Source organism: Musca autumnalis, unplaced genomic scaffold, assembly GCF_047663935.1.
Source record: "Musca autumnalis isolate F117 unplaced genomic scaffold, ASM4766393v1 scaffold_5, whole genome shotgun sequence".
In the NCBI taxonomy this organism is placed as follows: domain Eukaryota; kingdom Metazoa; phylum Arthropoda; class Insecta; order Diptera; family Muscidae; genus Musca; species Musca autumnalis.
In genome coordinates, this window is record NW_027412088.1 from 32,441,306 (window position 1) to 32,464,828 (window position 23,523).

General features: G+C 35.7%; 1 protein-coding gene across 26 annotated transcripts in view; it reads left to right on the forward strand.

Annotated features, from left to right (window-relative positions):
* psq (BTB-domain-containing protein pipsqueak) overlaps positions 1–23,523 on the forward strand; it is a 384,732-nt gene that overhangs the window by 45,010 nt on the left and 316,199 nt on the right. For all 26 annotated transcript variants that reach the window (XM_073990999.1, XM_073990995.1, XM_073991003.1 and 23 more), the window contains 2 exons: positions 7,372–7,835; positions 7,911–8,075. In XM_073990999.1, the coding sequence (XP_073847100.1) occupies positions 7,689–7,835; positions 7,911–8,075 (312 nt within the window). In that variant the 5' untranslated portion in view covers positions 7,372–7,688. The remainder of the gene's footprint in view (positions 1–7,371; positions 7,836–7,910; positions 8,076–23,523) is intronic.

Below are 23,523 nucleotides of genomic sequence, written 5' to 3' on the forward strand. Positions count from 1 at the left end.
AATGGTCGACCTCTTTAGGAGGTCTTCAATCAACAGACAACCTCTTTATGAGGTCTTCAATCAATATACAACTTCTTCAGGTGGTTTTCTATCAACAGATGACACCTTTAATAGGCCTTCTGTCAATACACGACCTCTTTAGGAAGTCTTCTATCAATAGACGACCCTCTCAGGAGGTCTTCTATCAATAGACGACCCTCTCAGGAGGTCTTTTATCTATAGACGACCTCTTTAACAGGTCTTCTATCAATAGTCGACCTCCTTAGGAGGTCTTCAATCAATAGACGACCTTTTCATGAGGTCTTCAATCAATAGATGACATCTTTAGGAAGTCTCCAATCAATAGACAACTTCAGGTGGTTTTCTATCAACAGATGACGCCTTTAAGAGACCATCTGTCAACACACGACCTCTTTAAGAAGTCTTCTATCAATATACGACCCTCTCAGGAGGTCTTTTATCAATAGTCGACCTCTTTAGGAGGTCTTCAATCAACAGACAACCTCTTTCGGAGGTCTTCTATCAATAGACGACCTTTTTAGGACTCCCTTAGGGGGGCTCCTATCAATAGACGACCTCCTTACGAGGTCTGCTATCAATGGCTGACCTCTTCATGAGGTCTTCAATCAATTTATGATCCTCTCAGGAGGTCTTTTATCTATAGACGACCTCTTTAGGAGGTCTTCTATCAATAGACGACTTCTGTAAAAGGTCTTTAATCAATAGACGCCTCTTCAGGAGGTCTTCAATCAATAGACTACATTTTTAGGAACCTCTTAGGGGGGCTCCTATCAATATAACCTTCTTACGACGTCTGCTATCAATAGTTGACTTCTTTCAATCAATACAAGACCCCTTTAGGAGGTCTAGAATCTTCTTAAGAGGTCTTCTATCAATGGAAGACTTCTTTAAGAGGTCTTCTACCCACAGAAGACCTTTTTAGGAGGTCTTCTACCCACAGAAGACCTTTTTAGGAGGTCTTCTATCAAGAGACGACCTTTTTAGGAGGTCTTCTATCAATAGACGACCTTTTTAGGACGCCCTTAGCGGGATTCTTATCAATAGACGACCTCCTTACGAGGTCCTCTATCAATAGTCGACCTCTTCTACCTACAGAAGACCTTTTTAGGAGGTCTTCAAACAAGGGTTTTTCAATCAATATCAGACCCCTTTAGGAGGTGTTCAATCAATAAAAGATTTTATTGGGAGGTCTTCAATCAACAGACGACCTCTATAGAAGGTCTTCTATCAATAGACGACCTCTATAGGAGGTCCTCTATCAATAGTCGACCTCTTTAGCAGGTCTTTAATCAATAGAAGACCTCTTTATTAGTTCTTAAATCAATAGAAGACTTCTTCTTTCTTTAGACATCAATCAAAACACGACCTCCTTAGGAGGTCTTCTACGTATAGAAGGTCCCTTTACGAGGTCTTTTATCAATGGACTACCTCTTTAGAGGGTCTTCTATCATTGGACTACCTCTTTAGGAGGTCTCCTACCACCTTCCATCAATAGACGACCTCTTTAGGAGATCTTTTGTCAATTGACGACCTCCTTAGGAGATTTTTTGTCAATAGACGAGCCCTTTAGGATATCATCTATCAATAGCTAACCTCTTTAGAAGGTCTTCAATCAATGGACGACCTCTTTAGGAGATCTTCAATTAAGAGACGACCTCTTCAGGAGGTCTTCTATGGAGAGACGACCTCTTCAGGAGGTCTTCTATGGAGAGACGACCTCTTTAGGAGGTATTCTATCAATAGACGATGTCGTTAGGAGGTCTTCTAGCGATAGACTACCGCTTTAGGATATCTTCAATCAATAGACGATCTCTTAAGGAGATATTCTGTCAATAGACAACCTCTTTAGGAGGTCTTCGATCAATATACGGCCTCTTTAGGAGGTCTTCAATCAATTGACGACCCCTATAGGAGGTCTTATATCCATAGATGACCTCTTTAGGAGGTATTCTCTCAATAGACTTCCTTTTTATAAGGTCTTCTATAAAAAGACAACCTTTTTGGAGGTCTTCTAACAACAGACGACCTCTTTAGGTGGTCTTCTAACAATAGGCACCTTTTTTAGGATTTCTTCTATTAATGGACAACCTCTTTAGGAGGACTATCAATAGACGACATCTTTTGAATGTCTTCTATCATTAGAGACGTCTTTAGAAGACCTCTTTAGGAGCACTTCTATCAATAGACAATGTCTTTGGGAGGTCTGCGGTCGATAGATGACCTGTTTAGGAGGTCCTCAATCAATTAACGATTTTTAGGGGGTCTTCCATTACTAGACGACGTCTTTTGGAGGTCTTCTATCAATAGCAGACGCCTCTAGGATAGCTTCTACATAGAAAAAACTAATTTAGGAAGTCTTATGAAGGTCTTCTATCTACAGAAGACACCTTGTGGAGGGCATTTGTCTATAGAAGACACCTTTATGAGGTTTCTATCTACAGAAGACCGCTGTATGAGGCCTTCAATCAATAAAGGATCCTTCTAAGAGGAGGTCTTCTAACTACAGAAGAAAAATGTAAGAAATCTTATATCTATAGAAGACCCCTTTAGTGGGTATTATATCAAATGAAGACCCCTTCAAGAGGCAATCTGTCATAGAATACCCCTTTATGTGGTCTATATCCATAGAAAACCCCTTTAGAACATCTTCCATGTATAGAAGGTCCCTTAAGGTGGTCTTCTATGTGTAAAAGCCCGCTATAGGATGTCTTTAATCAATAGGCGATCTCTCAAAGAGTTAGAGAAAACTACTTTGTGAAATTTTAAGGCAAATGAAGACACTTTTAGAAGGTCATCTATGTACGAAAGGCAAATTTCTATCTACAGAAGACCACTGTAGATTGGAGATAAACTATCCACCACCCTTTTCTGAAGGCTTTCTATCAATGACAGACCCCTTTAGGGTCTACAAAAGGAGAAAAAGCCCTTTGGGGGCCCTTCCATCCTTTATAAGGTCTTATATCTGCTAAGACAGTGTTGCTTACGTAATTAGCAGCAGAACACAAAAACCACCACCATTAGTTTTACACACAAACTATACCCACACAAGAAGCGTAAGCGCAAGTAACACAAACGCATATGAACTCGTGCAAAGGACTTAATGTCGCTTTTTCTCTGCTGGCCAACAATGCTGTAGAGGATCCCTTTGGGATGTCTTCTTTCTGTAGAAGACCGTTATAGGAGGCCTTCTGTATATAGAATACCTTCTTAAGAGTTCTATGCATAGAAGACCCCTTTAGCCTCATTTTTATAGAAGATCCCATTGTACCTTTAGAACCAAATGAAAAGTTTAATATACCCTCTATATTATGATGGAGAATATACATACATAAAAATAAAACCTGAACCGACAACCCTGCTTAACCAACCAGCCCAGCCATCACATTCATATGACAACGGACGCGGCACCACTAAACAATGCAATTTGCAAAAATGCAATTGAAGGGTTTTTAAATACATTTCAAAATCAATTTTCGTTTTAATTCGACGGGGTATGGGTTTGCTTCTTTTTCATTGTTGTTGTTGTTGCTACATTGTCTTGGTTTTCTTTTTCACTTTTCAAAAGATGGAGGGAGAGTGGTGAGCGAGAACTACCGACCGGCATTCATTATCCAACAATATAAAGTCACCCTGGAATATTGTTGTTGTTGTATCTGTAGATTTGTATGTCGATAGGAGGGGGGTATTGTTTTTTTATTGAAATCTGCCTATAATAAATGTAAAACCATTGTTGTTGTAGATTTATGCAAATTTCAGAACAAAACATTCTTGCTTGCAATTTGAGGTTATTATTTTAATTTTTATTTTTTAATTAAAACATATTTTGAGATCTATTTGCAAAGGTCAGTGGTTGTATTATGATTTACAAGCTTATAGGTTTTATAGTGAGAGAAGGGTAGTTAAGGGGAGATTTGGTGTATTGGATGTGATTTCAAATTCAATAGCATAGAGTTTTTTAAAATGATGAAATTGATAAGTTATTTAGGAACTATTTTTAGACCGTTAGCAAGTGTTCTAACCATAGAACACTGTTTAATGGCCTTTTACTTACGGAAGGTCCCTTTAAGAGGCCTTATATAGTGAAGACACCTTCAGGAGATCATCACCCTGAGCAGGTATGTTTTTATAAAAAGACTCCTCTAGGAAGTATTCTCTCTATAAAAAATCCCATTGGGAGGTCTTCTATCTAAAGAAATATCGTTTAGAAGGGCAATTATGTAAAGAAAATCCCCTTAGGAGGTCATTCATGTATACAGGAGGCTCTTAGAAAGGCTTTTATTTATATAAGACAGTCATTTATCTATAGAATATCCCTTTAGGAAATTATTGGCCTATAGAGGCCCTGTTAGGTGTTTATCAATATACCGACCTCTTTAAGATGTATTCAATCAATAGAAGACTTCTTTAGAAGGTTTTCAATCAACAGACGACCTCTTTAGCAGATCTTCAATCAATAGACGACCTCTTTCGAAGTCTTCAATCAATAGAAAACCTATTTAGGAGGTCTTCAATCAATAGAAAACCTCTTTAGGAGTACTTCAATCAATAGATGACCTCTTTAGGAGGTCTTCAATCAACAGATGACCTCTTTAGGAAGTCTTCAATCAGTATAGGACCTCTTTATGGCGTCTTCAACCAATAGAAGACTTCTTTAGAAGGTTTTCAATCAACAGATGACCTCTTTAGGAGGTCTTCAATCAATAGAAAATCTCTGTAGGAGGTCTTCAATCAACAGATGACCCCTTTAGGAGGTCTTCAATCAATAGAAAACCTCGTTAGGAGTACTTCAATCAATAGATGACCTCTTTAGAAGGTCTTCAATCAATAGAAAACCTATTTAGGAGGTTTTCAATCAGTATAGGACCTCTTTATGACGTCTTTAATCAATAGAAGACTTCTTTAGAAGGTTTTCAATCAACAGATGACCTCTTTACGAGGTCTTCAATCAATAGAAAACCTCTTTAGGAGGTCTTCAATAAACAGATGACCTTTTTTGGAGGCCTTCAATCAATAGAAAATCTCTTTAGGAGTTCTTCAATCAATAGATGACCTATTTAGAAGGTCTTCAATTAATAGAAAACCTCTTTAGGAGGTCTTCAATCAATAGAAAACCTCTGTAGGAGGTCTTCAATCAACAGATGACCTCTTTAGGAGGTCTTCAATCAATAGAAAACCTCTGTAGGAGGTCTTCAATCAATAGATGACCTCTTTAGGTGGTCTTCAATCAATAGAAAACCTCTGTAGGAGGTCTTCAATCAACAGATGACCTCTTTAGGAGGTCTTCAATCAATAGAAAACCTCTGTAGGAGGTCTTCAAACAATAGATGACCTCTTTAGAATGTCTTCAATCAATAGAAAACCTCTTTAGGAGGTCTTCAATCAGTATAGGACCTCTTTATGACGTCTTCAATCAATAGAAGACTTCTTTAGAAGGTTTTCAATCAACAGATGACCTTTTTAGGTGGTCTTCAATCAATAGAAAACCTCTTTAGGGGGTCTTCAATCAACAGATGACCTCTTTAGGAGGTCTTCAATCAATAGAAAACCTCTTTAGGAGTACTTCAATCAATAGATGACCTCTTTAGAAGGTCTTCAATCAATAGAAAACCTCTTTAGGAGGTCTTCAATCAGTATAGGACCTCTTTATGACGCCTTCAATCAGTAGAAGAAGGTTTTCAATCAACAGATGACCTCTTTAGGAGGTCTTCAATCAATAGAAAACCTCTTTAGGAGGTCTTCAATCAACAGATTACCTCTTTAGGAGGTCTTCAATCAGTATAGGACCCCTTTATGACGTCTTCAATCAATAGAAGACTTCTTTAGAAGGTTTTCAATCAACAGATGACCTCTTTAGGAGGTCTTCAATCAATAGAAAACCTCTTTAGGGGGTCTTCAATCAACAGATGACCTCTTTAGGAGTTCGTCAATCAATAGAAAACCTCTTTAGGAGTACTTCAATCAATAGATGACCTCTTTAGAAGGTCTTCAATCAATAGAAAACCTCTTTAAGAGGTCTTTAATCAGTATAGGACCTCTTTATGACTTCTTCAATCAATAGAAGAGGGTTTTCAATTAACAGATGACCTCTTTAAGAGGTCTTCAATCAATAGAAAACCTCTTTAGGAGGTCTTCAATCAACAGATGACCTCTTTAGGAGGTCTTCAATCAATAGAAAACCTCTTTAGTAGTTCTCCTATCAATATATGACCTCTTTAGAAGGTCTCCAATCAATAGAAAACCTCTTTAGGAGGTCTTCAATCAGTATAAGACCTCTTTATGACGTCTTCATGCAATAGAAGACTTCTTTAGAAGGTTTTCAATCAACAGATGACCTCTTTAGGAGGTCTTCAATCAATAGGCGATCTCCTTAGGAGGTCTTAAAGTGATAGACGACCTTCTAAGGAGGTCTTCTATAAAAAGACGACCTCTTTAAGAAGTCGTCTATCAATAAACGACGACTTTAGAAGATTTTTTTTTTATAAAAAGATGACCTCTTTAGGGTGTTTTCTATCAATATACGATCTCTTTAGGAGGTCTTCAATAAATAGACGACTTCTTTTGGAGGTCTTATATCAATAGACGACCTCCTCAGGAGGTCTCTTATCAATATACGACCTTTTTGAGAGATCTTCTATCTATAGGTGATATCGTTAGGTCTTCTATAAATAGACGACATGTTTAGATCTCTGTGGGAGGTCTTCAAACAATATATGACCTTTTTAGGTGGTCTTCTGACATTAGACGACCACTTTAAGAGGTCTTCAATCAATAGAAGAGTTCTTCAGAAGGTCTTCTATCAATAGACACCCTCTTTAGGAGGTCTTCTATCAATAAAAGAAGTCTATAAGAGGTTTTCAATCAATAGAATACCTCTTTAGAAGGTCTTCGATGACCTCTTTAGGAGGTCTCCATTCAATAGTCGACCTCTTTAGGTTGACTTCTAACAATAGACAACATCTATTTTTTAGGAGTTCTTCAATCTGTAGACGACCGCCTTAAAAGGTATTCTATCAACACACGCCTCTTTAGGAGGTTTTTCATCAATAACAAAAGTCTATAGGAGGTTTCCAATCAGTAGAAGACCTCTTTAGGAGGTTGTCAATAGATGACCTCTTTAGGATTTCTTCAATAGATGACCTCTTTATTAGGAGGTCTTCAGACAATCGAAAACTTCTTTAGGAGGTCGTCAATCAACGGAGGACGATTTTAGGACCCCTATAGATGTGCTCGAATTGTCCGTCCTTTCCATCAACTGAACATCAAGATATTTAAGTTTACATCTGCAATTACTACCCAAAAAATGTTTCCATTTTTTAAATTTTTTTTTATTTTTATTTTTTTCAATTTCAGAAAAACAACATATTATTGAATTACAACAACACAAGACCACCAAAAAATTATTGAAAAATTGAATTAAAATATATAAAACCGGATAATTTGTATCACATTTGTTGCACAGCCAACAACAGAGCTAAGCGTCTTTTGGCAAAGCCTCAAACAACAAACACAGCAGCCGCTGCCAATATAGAAACCCTATTTCTATCAATTAAGAAGCAAAAGATCAAGAAGGAAAAAAACGCCACGCCAAATTAAGGCAATTGCGCGTAACAACAACAAAATAAAAATTACAAAATACCAGCAACAAAAAGAAAAACAACGGCAACAAAATGGCTCAACGAAGTCATCAATATTTTAGTTTACGATGGAATAACTATCAGAACACCATGACTTCGGTGTTCCAACAACTGCGTGAAGATCTATCATTTGTTGATGTCACCCTATCCTGTGAACATGGTTCACTCAAGGCCCACAAGGTAAGTTGAAAATGAGTTTTGTTATCTTTGAATGGACTAATTGAATTTGTTGTTTCTTCTTTTCCTTTCCTTTAGGTGGTCCTATCCGCCTGCTCATCATATTTTCAAAAGCTCCTGCTTGAGAATCCCTGCAAACATCCAACAATTATATTGCCGGGCGATATTATATTCACAGATTTGAAAACCATCATTGATTTTGTATATCGCGGTGAAATTGATGTTACCGAATCTGAATTACAGGTAAGTTTACGAAAATAGTTGACTTTCAGTGGGTTAGCGATCAAGAAAAAGTAGAAACGTATTTGTCGATATTGATTAAGTTTCAAGGAAGTTATAGAATAAAATAAAGGAAGAAGAGTTGTCTTCCCAGGTCTTCCAACTGTAGAAGTTCCCTTTAGAAACCCTTCTATCTAAAAATACCGCTTTAGGAGGACTTCTTTCCATATAATATTAAATCGATTATGCGATTTCCCCTCCAGTCAAGAGTCGACTATGGTTTTTAGACTTTTGATTGCAAAAAGCCGGTTTATCGGAAGTCGACTTACCGATCCCTAGTTGGAGGACTTCTTTGGATACTCTAACCACAAAAGTTCAACATTTTGATGTGCCAAAAAGGGTTACAATTCTTTTCCTAAGGAAATCTATACTTTACATTTTCGAAAACTTATAGACCAAATATCGATTTAAATTCAAACTAAAGATCATTTCTTTTATCATCGTTTTGAAATTTATGTCGTAGGCACTCTTTTCGGTCCTGATTAAAACTAAGTATTTCTTCGTGGGGAAGTTCTTTAACAATTTTTTAATTACTCCAATACATACATTCGGAGGTATGGACCTCGAAAAAACACCAATAAAAACTTCGTTTTGTAAAAAATTAGGGAGTAAGAATACCGAGTACAAGGCTGTATTTTCCGGGAGGAAATTCCTATTTTCCGAAATGAAGGGATCAAATCGATAGTTTAAAAAACTCGCTACTGTCACAAAGCTTAGATAGGAAACAAGTAAGCAAAGGCTATAGTAGGACGGGGCCGACCATGTGATACCCTACACCACAACCTGTCGGAATTAGCTATGTAAAACCGCCTTGCACGCTGAATGTCCGGGTTCGATTCCCATCATATTGTCAATGGTGGCAAAATACCCCTTAGTAATGTTGGCGATATTTGCTGAGTATTTCAGCCATGAAAAACGTCTCTACAAATGGCAACTTAGGACACTATCAATAACATAATATGAATCAATTGATATAAGAGAAGCCTCCCTGGTCTTTACTGGGATGTTTGTGGAAAAATATATAAATTATACATTTCTAAATAATATTCGAAAATTGGAAAATTCACATTTATTAGCCCCTCCTGCTACATCTTCAAATTGTCTTTGAGTATCAGGTTGCTCTTTGGAATACACCTAAAATAAATACATATATACCACGCAATTTGATTATTGGGAAAATTGGGAGTTTATTGAAGATCTATCGTCCAAAATTGTGCACTTGTATTTCACATATGCTTCGAAAATAGTTCATTGTGGGCATATATTGTGATATCTAAAATATATTTTATACCGGTAGAAATAACTAATAATGAATAGAAATTCAAAAATTTTGCATGCAAACAAATTTATAAATCCCAAAATTATTCATATTCAATTAAACAGCAACAAAGGGAGTATAAGTCAGCGGCTCTAATGGTGATATACCTTTAGCCTCTAAAAATATATTTATTTTGTAACACGAGATTGCTTCAAAATACGTGGAATCTGTAGGTATCGTAATATGGGGATATACCAAATCAATTTTAGTAAGCTAAATTCTACATTTTGGAAATATTTGAGAATTATTTTTTCAGATTTGTAATTTTAGTTGGAGCCGGCAAGGATGTTTGGAACTTCTGAACTATTATCTCAGGAAGTATGACTTACCTTGGGAAAGGGACCAGAATACAGAACGTAAAAAGAACCTTCTTCAAAAAGAAAATAATAATCAAATAGATCCGATACGGGTTTTCAAACTGCACTTTTCCCAAATTTTGTGTGGGAGGTACTCGAAGGACGGATAGATATGGTCCATATTCCGACCTGACACATGACTGGATGAAATAATACGATGTGTAAAGTTTCGACCAATCAGAAAATCCCCTTGAGAGTTAACTTGCGGATTTGCGGCGCAAGTACAATATGCTGAAAAAATTCATAACGATTCAAAGGGACTCTTAAATTTCCCTTTTCCGAATTTTGTGTAGGAGGTACCCTAAGGACCGATATAGTCTTATCCGATCTATATCTGGAAGGAATAATAATATATGGAAAGTTTGGAGCAAATCGATTGCTCACTTCGCCAGTTATCGTTCACACAAATTTTCGAAAACAATTTTGAACTTTTTTGGGGGGGTGTGGACCAACATAGCCTACATTGGAACTTAAACAAAGCTTGGGCAAAATATTACGAAGTATAAAATTTGGTTCTAATCGGTAGATCCGTTCGAGAGTTATCGTGCGCACCAGCCAGCTAGACATTAAGAGAGACAGATGAACGGACAGGGCTAAATAGACTCTAAATTGTCTGAAACGAATTTCGTCCAAATATACTTGGGGTCTAAAACCTATATTTCGATGAGACACGTCTTTGGTCGTATTTTGTTTGTATCCCCTTTACCCTAAATCCTGGCGAAGCGACCCCATGTTGCAATATTTGTATAAAAATCCAATTTGACAACTGAACTGAAAAATTCTCTGTCATGATAGAGACGATTTGTAGCATGGGAGAAAACTGTGGTTCTCTACACAAAACACATTATATATATCAGGCAGAAGGTGCGTTATCTAGCAGACACATTATTGCAATTTGCATCAGGGGGAAGATCAGTAGTTATTTTTCCATATGTAGGCTGCCTTGCCGGTATATGCCCTCCAGAAGTGAAAATATGGACCAAAAATTAAATTTGTATATTTTTCATACAAAAGTAATGGTCTATGTCAACAGTTAAATAATATCAGATAATCATGCAAAATTATAGACACTTTCATCAACCTAAACTCTTACCTCGTGCAAAATTTCGTGACTATTGAGCTATAATTGCGACCTCTAGCCGGTTTATGATGACACTACAAACAAAAAACTGGATATATTAGGAACTGGAACTCTGTTATCTGATCACGTACATCAACATAATTGACATCAATTAAAAGGTCAAGAGATCGTCTTCCAAATGTAACTCACGAGGGGGGAAGGTGTCTTTCAGGAACAAAGATATAAGCTGTTTATTAAAATTTTTCACAAATTTCACACAAAAGTTGTGGTCCATTTAACCCTCTAAACATTATCTGATCGCCATCTTAAATTGCAAGCTTCTTCTTTGTCATATACTCTTACCTTATTTAAAATTTCGAGGCGATCGGACTATTATTGCCACCTACAGAGCAGCTACAAAATCTGATAAAAAATATGTTTTTGGTCCATTTCACCCGCTAAATATTTCACAATCATCACCAATCAAAATAGCGATCTATTCTGATGTGAAACCGACCTCCATACCAAATTTCGTGACGATCGGTCCATAATTGCGGCCTGGAGTTTGATTACAATTTATAATGGACAGACGGACACACGGACGGACGGACGGACACACATCTCAAAATCGCTTTATCTCGCCGAGATATGAAGATTGGTGTACCACATTGGGGGTCTCCGACGAATATTTCACGGTGTTACATGAATTTTCCCCAAAACAAACTTATAATACCCTTTCCACATAGTGGTGTAGGGTATAAAGAGATTTTCGGGCTCAGGCATTGTTCCAAACATAATCGAACTTTATATTCCTTTAACTCCTCCTGGAGTTCCACATGCTCCTTTAGCTCTAATTATTTTAGCTTCTACCTATACTTCCTTATCGCCTAAACTTTTTAAAATAATTCTACTAAGCCATAGCTTGTTTAGCTCTGCAAGTAGCTCTGGTTCGGATTGGTCCAAACACTCAAGTATTTTTTCTGAATTTATGTCTATATTATGTTTTCTCAATAGGCAAATGTCATAAAACGTGTAATCTATTCGCCATTGGATATTACATCCTCGATAACAATACGCTCCATAGGCATATGACTTGTCTTAATCCACATTCACTTCGTTTTAGTCAATCTGTAGTTGATCTACTAGACATGTGTCTCCTCCGCCTGTTTGTCTGGCTGAAGCGCTCGTAAACTCGAGGACCAAACTTTCTTAAAAAACGAAGATCAAAATTCGAAGATGGGACTATATTGGCCTCATCCTTCGTATACCTTCCACACATGAGTTCCAAACATTTTGATTAAGTGCAGATTAAGGTGTGTTGAAGGATAGTTTTGACAAATTTTATGGATGTATTTCTGATTACAATGATACAATTGTTTTCAAGGGAAGTCCATACCTCCTGATGTGATGGCCCGATTGATTAAACAAATTTTTACGATAAATGGCTTGTGGACACTATATCTATCGAAAAGAGTGATTCACATTGACCCACACTTTGCACATTATAATAATTATTTAAAACTTAAATCAAGTTTGAAGACTGACTCCACTTCATCCTTTTGGACTACTTTCCCAAAAAAATTTTCGTTTAAGAGCAGTTCAAGGTTTGTTCTTGTGGTCCTGAATACAAGGTAATATTTTTTTTTTTTGTGGAGAAGTTCATACTTTTTAACATAATGGCCGGAAGGTTAGGTTAGATTTAAGGATGCGCGGCCCTAATTCATAATAGCCGCTTCACTCGGAGACCATAGGTCCAATGTGTTCATCCTGAAAGTAGAAAGAAATAGAGGAATAAATACGAAGGGTTCGTATTAGGAGAAGATAGTAAGGTAAAAAGCGTAAATTGTACAGATTGTAGAGAATGAGAAATGAAAAAATTGAAAATTTTTAATTTTTTGTATCATAATCACACATTACACCCAGTTTTGTGTGGGTCTTGCACTATTTTCCCAGAGCCAATTGCACGACTTTGAAAAACGGACAAGGGTTGCATGATCTGTTGATGAGACTCCAGTGAGGGTAGATATCTCGTAGTCACCCAGCAGTCTCTGCCTAGTGTTACTATCGTCTCTAACTCTCCCTCATGCACACAAAGCCTACAGAAGTCAAGTTCTTGACCTGATGCGACAGTGTCCCGTGATTATACCTATCGCGATTCCCTTCTCGGACTTACTAAGCGAGAGTAGGGATAGAGTTCTGCGTGCCGATATAACTGGCCAGATAAGTTTCGCCACCCGACACTTCGGTTCCTCATACCAAGCTCTGGTAGGTAGATTTCCGCCGTATTAAAGTCTAACACTGGCGCAATACAGTCGCTAACTTTAGAACCGTCCTGTTGACCGGTCGCTTGTAAGATGCTTGCGTGTCCTACTTGTGAAGTAGGACAAAATTTAATCCATAATGGCCCAAAACCTTAAAAAATCCTACGGTGAGCAACCAACATCGTTGATGGTCACAATCCTAAAATCCCTTTAAAAAGTCTTGTGCCATATGATGTATTTTACAAGAGGAAGACCTCTTCTTCTATAAGAAGACCTTCTTCTATAAGAAGACCTTCTTCTATAAGATGACCTTCTTCTATAAGAAGACCTTCTATAAGAAGACCTTCTTCTATAAGAAGACCTTCTTCTATAAAAAGACCTTCTTCTATAAGAAGATCTTCTTTTATAAGAAGACCTTCTTCTATAAGATGAACTTCTTCTATAAGATGAACTTCTTCAATGAAAAGACTTTCTTATATAAGAAGACCTCATTTTTTAAGAATAACTTCTTATATAAGCAGGTCTTCTTATATAAGGAAACCTCCTTTTATAAGAAGACCTTCTTCTATAAGAAGACCTTTTTCTATAAGAAGACCTTCTTCTATAAGAAGACCTTCTATAGGAATACCTTTTTCTATAAGAAGACTTTCTTCTATAAGAATACTTTTTTCTATAAGAAGACCTTCTTCTACAAGAAAACCTTCTTCTAAAAGAAGACTTTCTTCTCTAAAAAGACCTTCTTCTATAAGGAAACCTTCTTCTGTAAGAAGACCTTTTTCTATAAGAAGACCTTTTTCTATAAGAAGACCTTCTATAAGAAGACCTTCTATAAGAAGACCTTCTTCTATAAGAAGACCTTTTTCTATAAGAAGACCTTCTTCGATAAGAAGACCTTCTATAAGAAGACCTTCTATAAGAAGACCTTCTTCTATAAGAAGACCTTTTTCTATAAGAAGACCTTTTTCTATAAGAAGGCCTTCTTCTATAAGAAGACCTTCTTCTATAAGAAGACCTTCTTCTATAAGAAGACCTTCTTCTATTAGAATACCTTCTTTTATAAGAAGACATACTTCTATAAGAAAACCCTTCTATAAGAAAACCTTCTGCCATAAGAAGACCTTCTATAAGAAGACCTTCTTCTATAAGAAAACCTTCTATAAGAAGACCTTCTTTTATAAGAAGACCTTCTTTTATAAGAAGACCTTCTATAAGAAGACCTTCTTCTATAAGAAGACCTTCTTCTATAAGAAGACCTTCTTCTATAAGAAGACCTTCTTCTATGAGAAGACCTTCTTCTATAAGAAGACCTTCTATAAGAAGACCTTCTTCTAAAAGAAGACATTCTTCTATAAGAAAACCTTCTATAAGAAGACCTTCTTTTATAAGAAGACCTTCTATAAGGAGACCTTCTTCTATAAGAAGACCTTCTTCTATAAGAAGACCTTCTTCTATAAGAAGACCTTCTATAAGAAGACCTTCTTCTAAAAGAAGACATTCTTCTATAAGAAAACCTTCTTCTATAAGAAGACCTTCTTCTATAAGAAGACCTTTTTCTATAAGAAGACCTTCTTCTATAAGAATACCTTCTTTTATAAGAAGACCTTCTTCAATAAGAAGTCCTTCTTCTATAAGAAGTCCTTCTTCTATAAGAAGTCCTTCTTCTATAAGAAGACCTTCTTCTATTAGAAGACCTTCTTCTATAAGAAGACCTTCTTCAATAAGAAGACCTTCTTCTATAAGAAGACCTTCTTCAATAAGAAGACCTTCTTCTATAAGAAGACCTTCTTCTATAAAAATACCTCATTCTATAAGAAGACCTTCTTCTATAAGAAGACCTTCTTCTATAAAAATACCTCATTCTATAAGAAGACCTTCTTCTATAAGAAGACCTTCTTCTATAAGAAGACCTTCTTCCATAAGAAGAACTTTTTCTATAAGAAGAAGGCCTTCTTCGATAAGAAGACCTTCTCCTATAAGAGGACCTTCTTCTATAAGAAGACCTCCTTCTATAAGAAGACCTTCTTTTATAAGAAGATCTTCTACAAGAAGACCTTCTTCTATAAGAAGACCTTTTTCTATAAGAAGACCTTCTTCTATAAGAATACCTTCTTTTATAAGAAGACCTTCTTCTATAAGAAGTCCTTCTTCTATAAGAAGTCCTTCTTCTATAAGAAGACCTTCTTCTATAAGAAGACCTTCTTCTATAAGAAGACCTTCTTCAATAAGAAGACCTTCTTCTATAAGAAGACCTTCTTCTATAAAAATACCTCATTCTATAAGAAGACCTTCTTCTATAAGAAGACCTTCTTCTATAAGAAGACCTTCTTCTATAAGAAGACCTTCTTCTATAAGAAGACCTTCTTCCATAAGAAGACCTTTTTCTATAAGAAGAAGGCCTTCTTCGATAAGAAGACCTTCTTCTATAAGAAGACCTTCTTCTATAAGAAGACCTTCTTCTATAAGAAGACCTTCTTCTATAAGAAGACCTTCTTCTATAAGAAGACCTTCTTCTATAAGAAGGCCTTTTTCTATAAGAAGACCTTCTTTTATAAGAAGACCTTCTTTTATAAGAAGACCTTCTTCTATAAGAAGACCTTCTTCTATAAGAAGACCTTCTTCTATAAGAAGACCTTCTTCTATAAGAAGACCTTCTTCAATAAGAAGACCTTCTTCTATAAGAAGACCTTCTTCTATAAAAATACCTCATTCTATAAGAAGACCTTCTTCTATAAGAAGACCTTCTTTTATAAGAAGACCTTCTTCTAAAAGAAGACCTTCTTCTATAAGAAGACCTTCTTCTATAAGCAGACCTTCTTCTATAAGAAGACCTTCTTCTATAAGAAGACCTTCTTCTATAAGAAGACCTTCTTCTATAAGAAGACCTTCTTCTATAAGCAGACCTTCTTCTATAAGAAGACCTTTTTCTATAAGAAGACCTTCTTCTATAAGAAGACCTTCTTCTATAAGAAGACCTTCTTCTGTAAGAAGACCTTTTTCTATAAGAAGACCTTCTTCTAAAGGACTACCTTCTTCTATAAGAAGACCTTCTTCTATAAGGAGGCATTTTTCTATAAGAAGACCTTCTTCTAAAGGACTACCTTATTCTATAAGAAGACCTTCTTTAATAGGAAAACTTTCTTCAATGAGAAGACTTTCTTCAATAAGAAGACTTTCTTCAATAAGAAGACTTTCTTCAATAAGAAGACTTTCTTCAATAAGAAGACTTTCTTCAATAACAAGACTTTCTTCAATAAGAAAACTTTCTTCTATATGAAGACCTTCTTCTATAAGAAGACCTTCTTCTATAAGAAGACCTTCTTCTATAAGAAGACCTTCTTCTATAAGAAGACCTTCTATAAGAAGACCTTCTTCTATAAGAAGACCTTCTTCCATAAGAAGACCTTCTACTATAAGAAGACCTTCTTCCATAAGAAGACCTTCTTCTATAAGAAGACCTTCTTCTATAAGAAGACCTTCTTCCATAAGAAGTCCTTCTTCTATAAGAAGACCTTCTTCTATAAGAAGACCTTCTTCTATAAGAAGACCTTCTTCTACAAGAGGACCTTCTTCTATAAGAAGACCTTCTTCTATAAGTAGACCTTCTTTTTCTATAAGAAGACTTTTTCTATAAGAAGACCTTCTTCAATAAGAACTTTCGTCTAAAAGAAGACCTTCTATAAGGAGACAATTTCTGACAAGAAGATATTTTTCTATTTACGCTGGGAATTTACAAAACTCCTGAGTCAACTTCGAAAATTTTATTTCTTTATAAAACAAGTAAAAAAGTATCATTTTTGGTCGTATCAAAGTGTATAATTAGAATTATATTCGTAAGACATTTAGGTCAACCTGGTATTATTATACCCTCAGCCTTTAGGCTAAAGAGAGTATTTACACTTTGATACGACCAAAAATGTGCCTCATCGAAATAATAGTTTTAGACCCCAAGTATGTTTGTACGATATCCGTTTCAGACAATTTTGAGTAGATCTAGCAATGTCCGTCCGCCTGTCTGTCTGTCTGGCTGGCTGGTGCGCACGATAACTCTCGAACGGATCAATCGATTCGGTTCAAATTCTGGGTATCGAAATATTTTGTCCAGATTTGATTTAAGTTCGAAGATGGGCTATATAGGTCCTCTCCTTCATGTACCTCCCCTACAAATGTTCAGAAATTGTGGCAAAACTTGTGCGCACGATAACTCTCGAAGGGAGTAACCGAATTGAACCAAACTTTGCATATGGTAATACTACCTCTAGGCATACATCAGGTTCGAATATGGATTATATCGGTCCACTCCTTCAGGTACCTCCCACACAAAATTTGAAATAAGTGCAGTTTAGTGACACCTCACTAATCGTTATGAAATTTTTTGTAACAGGATGTTCGTGCGGCCCCCGTTACGTCATTGTAATTTTTTTCGTGGGCAAGTCCGTAGTTCCCGAGATAATGGCTGCACTATGTCGCGAGTTCAAATAAACGGTGGCCAAATATAAAAGGTGTTGGCATTGTTAGATGAATTTTGTGTATAAATACTTATAGCTCACTGACAATGTGGAGACTCAATCGGTTTAAGGGTAAGTTTAGGGCCTGTTCAAGAATCGCTTTGATTTTTGTTATAGCAACTTTCACTCTATAATGTTCATCAGGGCCAAGTCCATACTGCCTGAAAGAAAAATAGCCTGAAAGGTACAAAAAAGACCTATGACACAGTGTGTAGTAATTGGAGCGCAAGATAACTCTCGAACGGATCTGCCGTTTCGGTCCAAAATGTGGCCTTCGCAATATTTTGTGCAAACTTAGTTTAAGTTCGAAGATGGGCTATATCAGTCCACTACTTCCGGTACCTCCCCCACAAAAGTTCGAAAATGTTCGGAAAATTTGTGCGCACTATAACTCTTGAAGGGAATAACCGATTTGGTCCATACTTTGCCCATCGTGAAATGTGTATCAGACTTAAATAAGGTTTCAATATGGACTCAATCGGTTCACTCTTTCGGGTACCTCCCACACAAAATTTCGGAAAAGTTCAGTTTAGGGCCATTTCTCGAATCGCTTTGATTTTTGTTTTAGCAACTTGTATTCACGGCCCTCCATACGACGGTACAAGTTTAAGCAGGGGCAAGTCCATACTTCCGGAGAAAATAGCCTGAAAGTTGCAAAAAACACCTATGACACCGTGTGATGTGGTTGGAGCGCAAGATAACTCTCGAAAGGATCTGCCGATTCGGCCCAAAATTGGCCTTAGTAATATTTTGTCCAAACATAGTTTAAGTTTGAAGATAAGCCATATCGGTCCACTCCTTCAAGTACCGCCCCCACAAAAGTTCAAAAATGTTCGGAAAAATTGTTCGTACGGTAACTCTTGAGTGACAGATTTGGTCCATACTTTGCACATCGTGAAATGTGTACCAGACTCAGATAAGTTTTCAATATGGCCTCAATCGGTCCACTCCTTCGGGTACCTCCCACATTCACTTCAAGACTTTCTCTCGGATAGCTTTGATTTTTGTTGAAGCAACTTGCATTCGCTGCCTCAATTACGACAGTAAAATTTTTTTCAAGGGCAAGTCCATGAGAAAAAAGTCCGAAAGTTGTAAAATAAATATTGTCGAAACTCAGTTTAAAACAAGTGAGCCAAGGCTATAGTCGGGTCGTGGCCGACTATGTGATACCCTACACCACTACCCCTGTTCATAAGCTTTTGACTAATAAAATTCAAAATATTGAAATTGGGATAGCTTTGCGCCTTTGCTCTGAATGTCTTCATTACATAGGTCAATTTTTTTGAAACGCATTTAAGTGCATCGACAGTACAACCCAAATAAAAAATGGAAAAGTGGGATGTATGCCAATAGGCTTCTTTCTCTTTTAGACCCCATCAACCCCCAAAATTTCGTGAGGATCCTATCAAAATTTCGTAGTGTGATTGCACAAAAATGGAAAAAGGGATGCACTACCGACTATTGCGATATCTCTGTTGTTTGACCACCTATGACAACCTACTTCACATCGTTGTAAAGGTGATATTTTCTACATTCCTTGCCAGGTTTTGCTTTCGATATACCTCCTACAGAAGGGAGATATTAACTTTGAAATAAAACGTTGGTCTTTTTTCCAATTTATTTATTTTTGTTGTCACATTCCGCTCCTGAATAATGTTCGACCATTATCAAAAATCAATAGGTTTTTTCCTCTGTGGGACCTCCAATAACACCCAAAATTTCGTGACGATCCAATTAAAATTGCGACCTGTAGCGTGATTTCCAAAAAAGTGGAAAAATCGACTATTGCGATATCTCCGTTATATGGATACCTACGCCAACCTGTTTTACATCATTGTAATGATGGGATTTTTTATTTTCATTGTCAGACTTTGCTTTTGGAAGGTCCCGAACCATAGCTGTGATATTCGTCATTATTATTAAAATCGCAAAAATGAAAAGTTGTGTTCTATTAGCGGCTTTTGCGATATCTTCGTTGATTGACCACCTACGACAACCTACGTAGCATGGTTGCAAAGGTGATATTTCTACTTTCATTATCAGGTTTTGCTTTTGATATACCCCTTTTAGAAGCGGAGATATTCGCTTTGAAATAAAACGTTGACTTTTCCTCCAAATAAGTTTTTTGCCCATTCCGACCCTGAATATTATCCGACCATCACCAAAATCAATATGCTTCTTTCTTTAGGATCCCCATTAGCCCCCAAAATTTCGTGACGATCCGATCAAAATTGCGACCTGTAGCGTGATTACAAGGTTTAGATGGACAGACGGACAGACTGACGGACGGACACACATAGCCATATCGACTTAGCTCGTCGAGACATTCATTTTGGTATATATAAGTATGGGTCTACGACCATTATTTCGATGCGTTACAAACTTTTTGGCCAAAACCAACTTATAATACCCTCCCCACATAGTGGTGTAGGGTATAAAAAGGCCTATCAATCGATATCCCCGCAAATTTTTGCGCTTTAATCCTATCTATATTGTTTTGAAAACCTCCCTAAATAACTAAGTTTTTTTTGGAAAAAAAGTATTTCAATCCACACAGGCTGAGGGTATATCTCTGTCGGTAATGTCGACTGATACTTTTTTACTTGCTCTATAAGAAAGACATTCTTCTATAAGAAATTTACCCTGGGAATTTACAAAACTCCTTGAGTCAACTTCGAAAATTTTATTTCTTTATAAAATGAGAATTATATTCATAATACCCCGTTTACACTTAAACGGATTAACCCAGTGGGTTTGGGTTTCAAATGTCAATTTCATAGTGTAAACGTCAAATAAATCCTCATGAAGTGGGTTATCCTGGCAAAAAACTCTAATGTAACCGTACTATAAGACATTTAGGTCAACCTGGTCTTGTTATTTTTCTTTTTGTTTACAGTCATAGCCTGAGGATAATTAGCTGTCAGCAAAGTCGGCTGATTTTTCTTTAATTCAATGAGGACTTATCTGAATTTGAAAATCCGTTTTATGGTCAACAATCTCAATTCAAACATACATCGTTCGTTATTTTATTACACTTAACACGACTATATGATGACTATTGTGATGTAATCACGGCCTTTTGTGTAAACAGAACTCTGGTAACAAAGACAGGCCTAATTCTGATTACAGCTATTAATGCTGTACTAAATGTTATTTTTAGAGTTTGTATATGTACCGGATTAAAACAAAGTCTAAATGGTTTATGTCTCGGCTACGATACCTCATGTGGTGAATTCTTTGCACATACTTTCAACACATCGCTTTATGTGTTAAAATTAACTGTCTTTAACATGCATGGTTACCCTGTTATATCTGGAATATTAACAGGGTGACATATTTAATGTTTAGTTATTTAACAGAGGTTATGACTGTTACATTTAAAATACAAATAAAAATAGAATTTTATTGTTCGGCATTTTTAACTTTTTGTGAAAATATCATTCAAATTTTATGTAAAAATATGTTGTCCCTATTATTAGAAGTTCCTTGCACACTAATGGTCTGTTTCCATAAGACGATTCGAATTGGACTTTTTTTTTTGGAAAAATTAATCAAATATTTTTTATTAGACAGAGGTTTGGTAGTATTTCGAACGAATTTGAATTCGAATCGTCTTTGTGAAACAGGACCTGAGTTCAAGCAAAATAACATCAATAAATTTTCCAACGGCGTTTAAACCCCATATAAAGCCAAACATATAATCAGGTTGTTCTCTTCGGGTATGCTCGAAACATGTTTTAATGGACGACTTGTTTCAAAAAGTTCTTGTTTTTGCAGGAAATTCGAAATTGTTTTTTTCATTAAATCCTAACTAATCCTATTATCCAATCAATGGTTTCATTACCATTAAAAAAGTAGAACCTACTAAAATTTATTGCAATATAAACCTATTTGCATTCATGTAGGCTATCATGTGGTCCTTTGATCCTTCCCAACAACATATAGCTAGCTCATTTTTAACATTTTTTTATTTCTGAAGAACATTCCAAACTCCTTCCTCGAAAGAAAATGGGTTGAGTGGCAGGGTGGGAGACAGTTATATTGATTGTGCGTGCAACTTTTTTTACATTGCAAGAAATACATATGTATGTACGTTAGTCTCTGCATCTACCTTAATCAAAATGAGAGAGTGCCTGTGTGTGTGTGTTAGCATTTGCCTTCCAAAGGATTTTCGTATGTCTTGCCGTCACTACTTCGTGTTCTGCATCACACCGAACATCGTTTTTTGCAGTTCGTGTGCTACTAACGTAGCTGTTGTTTTAATTGCAATGTAGTGGTCACTTCGTTGTCGTCGTCGTCGTCATCGTTGTCGTTATTTCCTGTGTTTGGTAGTTGTCGTTTTTTTCAACTTCGTTTCCTAATCCTTTACAACTACTTCGTGTCTGCCTAACAGTGTTTGTTATTAATCGTAGAAATATTGTCGTGGAGGACTAGACATCATCATCGTTATTTTGTTGTTTATTTGTGTGAGTCTAGTTGTTGTTCTTGTCGTGCTTTGTCGGCTGTTAAATAGGTGGTGGTTGGTGGTAATTTCTTTGGCTTATATTACAGGGTGTTGCATTGTGGATTCAATTGGGATTTCGTGGAAATTTTAAATAAGACATATAAAAATGTAAAATATACTAATTTAGCATAGTTTTTGATTTCTGAACAAAAAATATAATTTACATACTTTTTGTGATGTTCGAAAAATATTGAATTTCCTTTTTTTGATATAAAATTTGAAAATTTTTGAATGTAAGCTATAATAGGCACTTAATATAAATTTATAATAATATGCAATGCGAATTTTAGTACATAAAATTTGTTAACCATATTCGAAAAATTTCGAACTTAATTTCAACATTAAATAGTACTCTTATGTGCTATGAAAGTATTTGCCAGCAAACTATTATAAGAGCTCAATACACATAATACAAATTTGATTACATATAATAGTGATTTTGCTAAGTTCGAAATTTTTCGAACTTAAATTTTATGTCTAAATATGGACCCTGAAATGTAAAATTGACTTAACTTGCTTATCTTTTTGATTCCAGAACAATAATAATATAATTTACATAGTTTTTCTGAAGTTCGAAAAAATTCGAAGATTAAGTTGTGGCCTTAACATACCTAAAAAATTTAAATGAAAGCAAATAAGCATTTAATATCAATTTCTAATAATATGCATGACGAATTTTAGTACGTAAGGCAATTTGTAACATGTTCGAACATGATTCGAACTTAACATTTACATTTAAAATACTCTTATGTGCTGCAGGCGTACTTGTCAGCAAAATTGTATGAAATTAAAAGAAAATTTTAAAAAAATTGGCTGCAAAATCCTTATTTTCACTAGTTCGAATCTTTTCGAATTTAAATTTTATTAATAAAATTCGATATTAAGACGTAAAATAGCAAAATTGTATGAAATTAGGAAACAAATCAAAATATTTCCTACAAAAATCGTAATTTTGGTAAGTTCGAAAATTTTCGAACATAAATTTTATGTCTAAAATTCCACCCTAAGACGTAAAATAGACAAAATTAGCTTATCTTTTTGATCCCAGAACAAAAATAATATAATTTACATAGTTTTTCTGAAATTCGAAAAAATTCGAAGTTTATGTTGTTGCCTTAACATATCTAAAAAAATTGAAATGAAAGCAAATAAGCATTTAATATCAATTTCTAATAATATGCTTGACGAATTTTAGCACTTTGACAATTTTTAACATGTTCGAAATTTTTCATTAAAAATACTCTTATGTGCTGCAAACGTACTTGTCAGCAAAATTGTATTAAATTAGAACAAAAATTAAAAAAAATGACTGCAAAAATCCTTATTTTGGCAAGTTCGAAAATTTTCGAATTTAAATCTTATCAATATAATACCGAATTTTATTGATAAGATTTAAATTCGAAAAATT